The sequence below is a fragment of the Triticum aestivum genome, chromosome 4B (assembly GCF_018294505.1).
Source record: "Triticum aestivum cultivar Chinese Spring chromosome 4B, IWGSC CS RefSeq v2.1, whole genome shotgun sequence".
Taxonomy (NCBI): Eukaryota; Viridiplantae; Streptophyta; class Magnoliopsida; order Poales; family Poaceae; genus Triticum; species Triticum aestivum.
Window position 1 is genome coordinate 433,577,363 of NC_057804.1, and position 11,397 is coordinate 433,588,759.

Sequence of the window (11,397 nt, forward strand, 5' to 3'; positions counted from 1 at the left end):
CCAGCCTGGTGCAGTAGAGCTTCTCCTCCAGAGCGCTGCGCTCCTGCAGACAACACAAAACGTCTGTTAAAGTCTGCATGCAGCTTAGAGCACAGTTCCACGCTTGTTTTCATCCATGGTCAATGCATGTTCATGTTCGTATCATGAACTTGCTGCGCAGCAAATCAACAATTATTTGACCAAAAGATCCCAAACAAACACAAACTGTAACTGTGCGCATGCTCCATCTTAAGACGAGAAAACGCCGGTGCGGTGCAGAAGAAGCGAGCTAACCTCTTCATCTTGGGCGGCGAGCGGCGCAGATTTACCTTTTCCCGCGAGGCTCTGCTCCACCCCGCTGTTCCCCATAGTGAGACACCTCCCTCCCCTGTTTCCTGGGATGATCCATCTATGAGAAGCTGTCCGCGTTATATCGCCTGTCTCCCCAGATGGCAGCAGCGCGCACCTTCCATTGCCGGCGAAGGTGGGATCGGATTTGGGGAGACAAGGAATGTACCAGCGTCAGGTATGGAAAACACGATCGCAGGAAGGGAAGCGTATATCGGCAATGAAGCCCCTGCCATAGTTGCACCTGCAACGGGTGCGGATACGGATCCCCTCCCGGCGACTGTTCGTTCTTGCAGATTGGTTTGCCTTCTACTCCGTACGTCATAAGAGCATCTTCCGCCTGGGGCGAACCGGTGCAAGTTTCGTCGCCCATAAGATCGCCGCCAATATTGCGCGATGTCGGCGAAATTACGTACAAACTTGTGCAAACTCAACGATATGGTACGAACTTGACGAAATTTCATTAAAATTTGTACAAAAAGGTAAAAACATGCCAACTACGCCAAACTACGCCACACTAGCCACTGCGCCGCGCCCACCGCCCACCATCTACATGCCGAGAAGTTTGTAGAAACGGGTGTAGTCGCTGCCGTCGTCGTGGTCGCGCGCCCCGCCGTCCCTGCTGCACCCTTACCCAGGGTCGCCGACGCGCGGCGGGGCACTGGACGGCCCGGCCTCGTCCTCCTCGTCACTGTCGAGGACGATGACGCCGCCCTCCTCGCGCCCGCGGCGCCAGGCCTAGCGCCAGGCCTGGAGCTCCGCGTATGCCTGGCGCTGGCGACACACCTGCTCGCGGACGTAGTCCTCCTTCGCCCATTTTAGGGCGGCCTCGTCATTGGAGGCCACCATGTCGACATGCTCCGGCTTCACGGGGGGCAGGCCCAGCTCGGGCTTCGGCCGGACCAGGCGAAAGGAGCACGGGGAGGGGCGGGTACCCTCATTCATGACGAGGGTGCCGTTGTGGGTGCGGCGCCGCTGCAGTGTCTCCTCCGGCTCCGGCTTGACGGGACGGAGAGCCGGTGAGCCGGAGGAGAGCGAGCTGGAGCCCGACGATGAGGACGTCGGCTCCATTCACCGCGGCGTCCAGAAACTGCCGCGGCGGCGAGAGAAGGACGGCCGCGCCGGGTACTCGAGGCGCGACACGTTGCCGGTATCGATTTGGTCGTGGACGGCCTCGAGGGTGCAGCCTGGGACGCCCCACCACTCGCGCCGTCCTTCGGTGTTGAGGCGGCTGCGGGGAATGACGCCGTTGACGGAGGTGATCTGCTCTTCGCGGCGGCGCTTGAAGTACATCGTCCACAGCGTTTCGCTGTCGGGCACGTACCTGGGCTCGTTCCGCTGTTCCTCCGTCAGGGACGAGCGGATGCGGGCGATCTCAGCCCCTCGTGCCGCCCTTCAGGCATCGGTGGCACCGGGACGCCGCCAGCGCTCAGCCTCCACGCCCCCGGCACACGCATGTCTGGGGCCGCCGAATACTCGTCCGCGTAGAGGAAGCGCGCCTCCGGCTCTTGGAGATGGTGGCGGCCGAAGCCGTTCGCCGCCGCGCCGTCGCCTGGAAACCTGTCGGCCATTTTTGCTCGTCGGCGGGAAGGGGAGAGAGGGTTGCTTTGCGAGGCGGATGCAGGGGGTTGTGGCGTTAACCAGCGACGAGGGGTCGCCTTTTATAGCCCCAGTGGGGCGGCGAGAGGCTGCATGCCGGGCGACGCGCGGCGGGAGCGGGCGGGACACGCGCCGGCGACGCCTTCACTATGCCGCCCGCGAGGCATCAATGGAGCATCAATGGAGGCTGACCGGCACGGCAGCCTTGGCCAACCTTGGCATTGATTCCCGTGGAAACCGAGGCGATGAGGGCGACGAAGCGGCGTCTCGCTGACTCGGCAGGCCCATCCTCGTTCGCGCCAAAATCGCGTCCCCCGGCGCCCCCAGGTGCTCCCCAGCGCGTCGGGTTTGGCCTGGATCCGCCGGTGCTAATTTCGGCCCAGGCCAGCGAAAAACGGACTCCTGGGACGTGACTGGGCCGTTTTTTGGGCGCCAGTGCGAAGAAATCGCCTGAGAGGGCGTGTTGGGGGCTCGGCTGGAAATGCTCTAACTTGGCCCCACGTCTATGTACCAGCCTTGTCCTCTCCTCTTGCGTTCATGGCTTCGTGACTCATGAGTGGCATTTCCCGGCCTCCACGCTGCATCAGGATTCAGGTGCTCAATTTCCCCCTCATTCTTATTTTTTGCAAACTCAACTTTTTTTGACAAATGGTAATTTTTATTGACTCATGATGTAGCATCAAGGGACACAGTCATAACGAGCTCACACCTCAGTGACCATCCGTACCAACCATCTTTGCAAATAGCAATGTTAAATAAGACCAAAGCTATGCCTAGGCGTATAAAGAAAAAGAAGAAGAAGAAGAACTCTAAAGCGATCAAAACATAATCGATGATATGCCTCAGTGACCATCCGTCCAACCATCTTTTGACAACACATAGACTACAAGAAAGGTTCTTCAAAAGCAACGCCTCTAAGAAGGAAACGACACGTGCATGTCGCTGCCACCAGATCCAACTATCAAAGGTTAGATCGTCGGTTTTCATGCTGAAGACCGAGATGAGAGGTTTTGGACCATGGTCCACCCGAACCTATGGTCGGTGCCGTCTGATCTAGTATTGGTTCCCATGTGGATCTATGCCTAGTTAGTATTCAAATTTCTTGGTTTAGCTTAGGGGGTGTTTGTTTACAGGGATTCATTGGTGTAGGGACTTAAAAAGTCTCTTTTAGTTTCATCTAAACCAAACATGAGGGACTTATAGGGACTTAAAGTGGGCATTGGGGACTTATGAAAGAACACCCTGAAGGAGAGTCTTTTTGGGACTTTTAGTTGTAACATGGTCTTTTAGTCCATGTTTAATCCTAGAAACCAAACAGATAGAGACTTTTTAGGGACTAGCGACTATTTAGTTAGGACTAATAAAAATCCTAGAACTTATGAACCAAACAGGGCCTTAATCCTCCTCTTCGTTAGCTTTGCTCGTAGGCTACACCGCCTTTTCTTCGTTAGCTTTGCTCGTAGGCTACACCGCCTTTTCTGAAAAGAATGGACTGACACTTTTCCCTATGTTACTGTAGATCATGAGCCCAACCCCCAAGAATTAAAAAAACACTTCTGTTCAAACCTGTCTTGGTACTGTTCATGACTCTGGTTATTTCCCGTGAGCTCAGCTGGCTCAATACTTGTTTTGTGCACGCTAGGTAAAATATGTGTATTGAGTAGAACAAAACAAAGATAAAAAAGAACCTTTCAAGCAGCTAATTCTGGTGGCACAATTTAATCCTTTTTTCTTCAAAATGGGGGAGAACACGGTAGTTTATGACGTATTATCTGTTGGTTCGGGTCATGTGTGGTTGCGCTCGGAATCCGACAATTACTTGTGCTAACTCGAAAAATTATAGGAGCTTCAACATTTTGGATAGACATGTATCGCTTTTTAAAACAAATGTTGATACAGAAGTGCATCTAGAAAAAAAACTATTTTTAAACGCATATCCATCAGATAGGCAAGAACTTGGTTTTCTTTTCTTTTCTTCTTGAACAACTATCATAGACTAGTGAAATTGGTTGGAACTGTTTTTCACGTTATTCAGTAGAACAGCTCATAATGAACATTTTATTCTACAGTGATGTCAATGTCTACCACTGGAAAGCACTACTGTTCATTTCAAAGAAGGAAAAAAGATTCATTTGACACAAGAATACAGTCAATTTCTATATAACATAGGGAAAGTTAGAAAAAATGTAGAACTCATGTGAGGTCGTAGGGGCCAAATCAGATGCGAATAAAATATCATGAGCTGACCTAGTCAAATGGAGACAACAGTTGTGTGGACCATAGCTCTACGCAATATTTTCGCTGAAGACCACGTTCGAGCAAACTCAATTAAAATTGATTTCTCCCATTTTAAGAGGACTAGGTGGTAAACTCAACTAAGTTTGCATCAAGTTGCAAACCCAACATGCTATTGGAGCTAACGTATATTTTCAGATTGAGAAACGCAATCTACATCGCACATTCGACCACTTGATTGACCAGAAAGCATGGAAAGCAACAAGATCAATGGTTGGAGTAGAACCTTTAGATATTATTACGAAACACTTGTCCTCTACATTCCTGGTCTTCACTACCCTACGATTAGGTGCGCTGCACGGAAGTGCAACATTCTACTCCGGATACACGCTGAATCAACAAGGTGATAAACGGGCAAGGGATCTTGCCATCTTTACAGCACTCGGAGAATCTCACAGTTTTTGCTACTGCCTTCCACTAATCCTAGTGATTGACTGGCGTGAGAGGACTTCTAGGAGCACGTGTCGTTTGATCCGAGTAGCTTTTTCCTTTGTCCACTTCATCCAGCTTGTTCTTTGATTTGAATTTCGCCACAAGATCTGGCACCGAGGCTTTCAATTCTTCAATTGATTCGAAGCTATATGCACCGGCCAGTAGCTCCTGTGGGCGATGACGAACTGGACTGTTAACCTGTTGAGAGAACATTGGCAACCAAATATGTCACGTGATATAGTAATGATAGAAAGGTGGTTTGCATTGAATAATCGCATTTCTTGTCTAAAATATAATTTGTTCCCAATCTTATGCGGAAGTGTTAACATGTCCATAAGGTGCATACATTCGCATTGTTCAGTTGCTAGTTTTGTCAGGAATGTAGTTCTTTCAACAATTTACTGCAATATACTAAAAAAAAGTCCATCTGTTTAGCTGAACTAGACCAACAAATAGCTATTTTGTGTTTTCAAACATTAAAAAAGTCATTCTCGGTTTACAGCATCCGTACAACTTGTTTCTCAGTTCTAATTTAAATATGATGCAAATGTCAATGCATATAGCTTACCGAGTAATCTTTTTCCATAAAGTTACTTGTAAAGGTTCTTATAGACTCTGTGCCCTGATTGTGTTTTTCAGTCAGCAATCCCAAATGATTCGAGAAGGAGGTGGATAGAGTTTCCATTCTCTTTCTAGTTTCATGATCCAGTAAGTGAGAATCTGGAAAAAAGAAAGTGGATAACATAAGGAAAAGAACATATTTCGAGTGAAAAATATATTATAGTCCAAGTAGATATGTTACTCTCTGAAGCAGTCAAAATATCAGATGTAATGGCATGGAATCCTGCATCATTGTGTGAAGAACGAAGTTGAATCTCCTGGATAATACTTTCATTTTCATTTCTTCCCTCTCTGCATGCAAGAAATTCATTAGAAAAACTGGGAAGGACCTACATTACAAGGTTCGTCACGGTAGGTCGAGTTTCTGAAAATGACTACAACTTACTGTATAAAATCATTAGCTTCCACAACTGAGCTCTTATTTAGATGTTCTAAACATGACTGCATATGTGACCAGTAAGAAACAGAATGGTGGCTTCCCTTCAAGCTGCAATGAAACAACGCTTCTTCAGCATAAATAAATCTTGGAACCAGAAGGGCTTCAAGGGTGAATGAGTAATTTAAATTGCACATAATTTTAGCTAGGCAAGTAAGATTGGTACCACTGCTGCAAGACGTCTCCCATTTTATCTTTGGTATTAGCATGCGATGACATATCATCCAGGAATTGGTTCTTTAGCTTCTCAGCACAGGATGCAGCCTCTTTTTTGCCATTATCTGAAACTTGTTGTAGGCTGGACATTTCCAACGCCAGGTGTTCCTGCTCCTCACTATACTTATCATTCAGTTGTCCAACATATTCTGAAACCTGCTAAAAGGGAGAACAGTTATTGCCTAAGTCATAAAAGGAGGCTTTTTTTTGCAATTAAACAATAGATAAGTTGACCATTGTCCTTTTCCTGGCAGTCAAGCCAGCTAAAATTCCAGCAATCTTGTCAACAGCAGCTTGCTCTTCTCTAATAGCAACTTCCTATTGAAAGGAAGGATGTGATCAGCGAGTTTGTCTATAAATGAACTGTGTATATGTAGCACCGTAGTTCAAAACCAACCAACCTCAAAACCCTTCTCAAATTCAGCAAGACGAGAGGAGCATCCTCTTTGACTTTGCTCCATAAGTTTCATGAGCCTAGACGCATGTGTACTAATATCATTAAAAAAATCTATTGACGTCTTCGACATGGCTTGTGCTGAGGTAAGACTCTTTTGCAATCCCTACCAGACAAGTTTCAGAATGAGTTGCAGAATCTGGCATAATGTGTGAAATAGAGGTAGATGTTAACAAAAGCAAGGGTCGAGGAGACATACTAATTCTTGTTGTTCAGCAGAAAATGCTAATAGCTCCTTGAGTTCAGAAGTAGATCTCAAAACCTCAGTTAATACTTGTTCAGTCTCTGAAACCATCACTGCTATAAACTGTTAATAAGATAGGCCATGATTAGGTTTTTGTAAAGTGGCTCACTACTTTGAATCAGATAGCAACTACTCAAAAAATGAAAGTTCTATTATTGCATACATTGTCAACAGCTATTGCTTGTGAAGATATATTCAGTTTCATCTGCTCAGAGTCTGTGATGGACCGCTGCCGCAGAGTATTGACAAGCTCGTTCATGCATTGCACACCAGAGGTATACATATCTTTGGCCTTTGCGATTCTTCTCTTCAAATGGTTAGCTGACTGGACACAGTTGCGTGATGCAGATAATTAGTACATTGTGATAATCATGGTAATCTTGAACAGTTAACAAAGTAAGTATTTTAATAGTAGTACCTCAGATTTAGCTGAAAAATATGAATTCATTTGTCCAGTCATGGACTCCATAAATTGGTGCTGCTCACGAATCGACCCAACAACTGTGTTATGAAGAAGTCCAAGACTCTGATCGATTTGAGACCGAAAATTGAATAGCAACCCTTTATTTTCAACTTCAGTTTTCGATTGCCTTCCTATTTATATTTGCCAAAAAAATACCAACGACGGTCAGTGCAAGAAAGCAGCAACTTGTAGAGGGAGGGGGGTTCTAGCTGTTTACCTAGTTTATTCTGAAGATGAGCAATATCTCCAGATGCAGTTTCGACAGTGCCACACAGAACCTTTGCACGTTCAAGGATTACATTCTCTATACATTGTGATGAATTAGTTCCAAACATAAGAACACTTGATCCAACTAACATATTAACTTAAGATCAAGAAATATTTACTGGCATGGAGTAAATTTGAGATTATGAAGTCCTTTTCCTTCAGAGAGATGTTAGCTCTAGAATGAGCTTCCTGAAGATCCAGAAATTCCCTCTTGCCAGTTTCAATCCTCGCCTAAATATGAAGATACTTAGATGCTAAGCTTTTGCGTTCTAAGTAGATATAAAAGCCAAAGAACTAGAAGGTTTTGCGTACTAAAAAATGTTATCCAGATTGCAGTACCTTTAACTCTTTATTCTGACCTTCCAAATTCAACCTGTGCTCCTGCTCTGCTATGTACAAACTTCTGTATTTTTCGAGCTCCTGCCAGACCACCAAAGGTACAAGTCAATTCAACCGTGAACTATATACTGATTAATATATTAATATATCAAAACTTTAATTAGATAAAAACTATACTTTGCTCTGCTTCTCCATGCTAAGCTCCATATGTTCCACCTTTTCCCTCATTGTCTGCAACATATAATAAAAAATACTAAGGTAACACTCAATATCTTGCACAGAGGTTCCATAAATGCATATTTAGAACAATCTGAAGTCTTGTTTATACCTTTTTCTCTGCCTCCTCAAGATCAAACCTTTCCTGGGGGATATAAATTCCATTCTTTTCCCTTGCGGCTTTTACATCTGATAATATACTTGTGAGATCCTATATGATAATGCGAGGAATAGGAATAACTAGAGGATTGAAGAAAACCTTGTTTCATTTTTTCCATTTGTTGATAGAGATCCTTAAGCATAGGAGATTTGCGAACTTTTTGGTTTACCTACAGCAATAGTTAAACTTAGTGACAAGGATATCAACTAAATCGGAGCAGCAAAAATGAATAGAAGTAGGAAACTAGCACCTCTGGTTTGTTTCTTATGCTTTTAGCACGATAAGCATAATCAAGTGTAACTAGAGTTTCTTCCAGGCAGTGGACAGATGGAGTTACTGTTGCTATGATGCAAGTTTTGGCTTTTCCACCTAAGGATTCCCTAAGCAACCTGGTGAGCTTACTGTCCCTGGTAAAGTATCAAAATGAATATGTATTACTGCTATGCATAATGAATAAATTATGCGTAATCTTCCTGATTTATTATGAGAAACGGCAGGTACTACCTGTATGGTACATGAACTGAATCTTCAACAAGTGCAGTGATGACACGACCCAGTGTTAGTAAGCTCTTATTCAGCTCTCCAGCTTCTCTTGCTCTAACCTACCAGCATGCCACAAATCATGACTTCAAGATGGATTGACATGTAATAAGAATTAACATCCTAAGTTAGCATCACAATAAGATTTAAATGTGTGTAGTAATATCCAGTTATGACAACAGAAAACACATCAAAACATTCGTTGTCACTTTACCAAGAACAAGTGCTCTTTTTTTGCTGAGAAGAAATTGCTTTGGAGATAAGATGGTTATGTATAAGGCCTACAACATACCTAACTGAAAAGCCTTCTTCGAAACAACTATTCAAATGGGACAGCAGGATATACAATTTATCATCTTCCAGTGTGTACTTTACCAGTTCAACCAAGTGAAAATATGGACGATTAACCCATGCGTCCCAATAGGATGGGGTATGACAAACAGTTGATATAATCACTTATTAGTTGGTAATGGTAAGTACCTCTTTTGCACCTGATCGAGCTATACTCTCTGATCCTGCCAGGTCTACAAGGTTCAACCTCCCATATTTCATGAGTTCCTGATTCCCTGTTGTTGTTACTTTGACATGGATATATATAGAAAAGACAGAATGTGAACGGCTGCAAGTACAGGATACACAATGATCAGTATTCAACACGTCCACTATTGGAACCCAAAAAAAGAAGTGAAATGGTCATTGACCTGCTTTGCATATTCAGTGCAGTGTCGGCAGTGCGTCTCCTAGTTGATCCATGTTGTAACAGACTATATATCTCACCAGGACTGTAGACAACAATTTCTTCAAGGCCTCTTATGACAGACCCACCTTTGCCATCTTCCATAAGAGATATAGTAGGCCTTTTGTGTCTATCTTCAGGGAATCTACTTTGGTCCTCTGAAGCCAACAGATCTGTTATTTCTTCGTTATAGAGCTCCAAGAAGGTTACCTTCATGCTATAGACAGCCTTCTGTGCTTTCAAAATGTCAAAAATATGGCGCACTGCTCTTGGCATGACACCAGCACTAGCTGGCAGTTCACCTACCTAAAAAGGCAGATGAAGCAAATTGTTCAGTTGCTGCATGTAACTTCTAAGCCGATGTCCAAATATTTTAGTACCTGCTGCATCATCTCTCCCTCCATAGTATAAGTTTTCCCGGTTCCAGTTTGTCCAAAGGCAAAGACAGTACAATTGTAGCCTTCAAGGACATCATCGACAATTGGTGCAACAGCATGATCATATATTGCCCTCTGCTGAGATTTTGGGCCAAATACCTGGTATAAAATAACAACTGTACATAAATGAAAAACCATGTGAATCTACGTCAATCATGTAGGGGTGTTTTTCGAAAAGGAATGTCAAACCTCCAGGCCTCTGCATCCTCACATGCACACAACCATCATTTAAATAAAGAAGATGCAAAGCAACAGGGCCAAATCATCAACACATAAACAGAGTACATGAAGTATACAACAATGGAATAACCATGTAGGAGTATTTAGCACTTGTATAATCATCATGTTACAGATTTGTGAGACACAAGATTTTAATCGTTTAAAATTAGTGATAACCGAATGACGAAAACTATTTAAAATCCATAGACCATAAGCAGCAAGCACAGGGATCAATAGTAACTTTACCTTGTCAAAGGTGAATGTTTTGTCTGCTTGCTTGAATAGACTGTTCAGAACTGTGACCTCCCTCTTGGTGTCGTTGCAGGAGACGGCACTCTGGACATTCGCTTTCTGCTCCTCCACGCTTAGCGGTCTAACCATGCACCAGTCATAAAAACGAATCAGAGACACCGTGGAGATGTGCAACTGACTCCTAGTCTTTAACAACATGAACTAGCACCAGCAGCAATTTGCCCAAAATTTCCGTTGTCACTACACAGTTGACAATCAGAGATAAAAGCTAGAATTCCCACTGACTACGCCACGATTCGCCTTAGTCCTAGGCTGCTACTTGGAGCATCACAGCATGGCTTACAAAGATTTTGCTCGGCGGGGCCAAAGCGAGAGCACCTCACCTGCATCGGAGCACGACCTGCACGTTCGCCTCGCGGTCCCTGTCATTGCCGCCGTTGATGCTGCAGGCGCCTACGCCGCTGCGGCGCACGGAGCTGTGCGAGCCCGCTTCCGCCCACCGCAGCTCCCGGCGCTCGGGTCGCGGCGTGAGGAAGGGGGTCGGCGGGCTCACCCACGACCGCCGGCTGGGGTTCGGGGTATGCGCCATCCCGGCGACGCCACCTAAAGCGACCCCGGAGCTTGGATTTGGAGGCGGATTGGGGCGAAATCCGCGTGGTTTCTGTTGGATTCGGCTCCGCGATTTGGGAGAAGGGCGAGAGGAAGAGGAGGACGCCTTTTTCGCGTGTTTTGAAATTTTGAATGAACACAGCGATGGGGTCTCGGGGAGTGGGGAGTGGGTGTGAATGGGGGAGGCATTGGGATAGTGGGCCTTAAACGCGTGGGCAACGGCCCACTGCGCAGAGCGAGATTGATGTCACTTTCTTCTTGCAATCAAAGCCGGAAAACCCTATTCGCCGCTCGCTGCGGCGAAGTGTCGGGGATTCGCACAGGGCAAGCATGCTTGGGACAGGAGATGGGCCGGCCCAGTTCGAGCAGTACACAGTACGCCCAAATCTGAACCCAGTTTTTTCCTGTGTATTCTGTTTTTTTCGTTTTCCTTTTCCTTTCTTCTTCTTCTTTTTCTGTTTCTCTTTTTCTTTTTCCTTTGTTTTCTAGTTTATTTTTTATTTTTTCTTCTTCTTTTTGGTTTTTAGTTATTTCT

At 45.3% G+C, this 11,397-nt stretch overlaps 1 protein-coding gene across 1 annotated transcript; it reads right to left on the bottom strand.

Annotated features, from left to right (window-relative positions):
* Positions 1-4,432: 4,432 nt before the first annotated feature.
* Positions 4,433-11,014, bottom strand: LOC123092561 (kinesin-like protein KIN-5B). Its single transcript, XM_044514361.1, has 23 exons — positions 10,637-11,014; positions 10,248-10,374; positions 9,726-9,881; positions 9,311-9,651; positions 9,090-9,228; positions 8,574-8,671; positions 8,320-8,476; positions 8,169-8,238; positions 8,022-8,098; positions 7,871-7,924; positions 7,694-7,774; positions 7,474-7,585; positions 7,305-7,391; positions 7,043-7,218; positions 6,788-6,949; positions 6,580-6,687; positions 6,328-6,486; positions 6,161-6,244; positions 5,877-6,082; positions 5,660-5,761; positions 5,456-5,565; positions 5,222-5,373; positions 4,433-4,851 (listed from the first exon to the last, which is right to left on the bottom strand). The coding sequence occupies exons 1-23, from the start codon at positions 10,840-10,842 to the stop codon at positions 4,645-4,647; spliced, it is 3,171 nt and encodes a 1,056-aa protein (XP_044370296.1). The 5' UTR covers positions 10,843-11,014; the 3' UTR covers positions 4,433-4,644.
* Between the last annotated feature and the right edge of the window lie 383 nt (positions 11,015-11,397).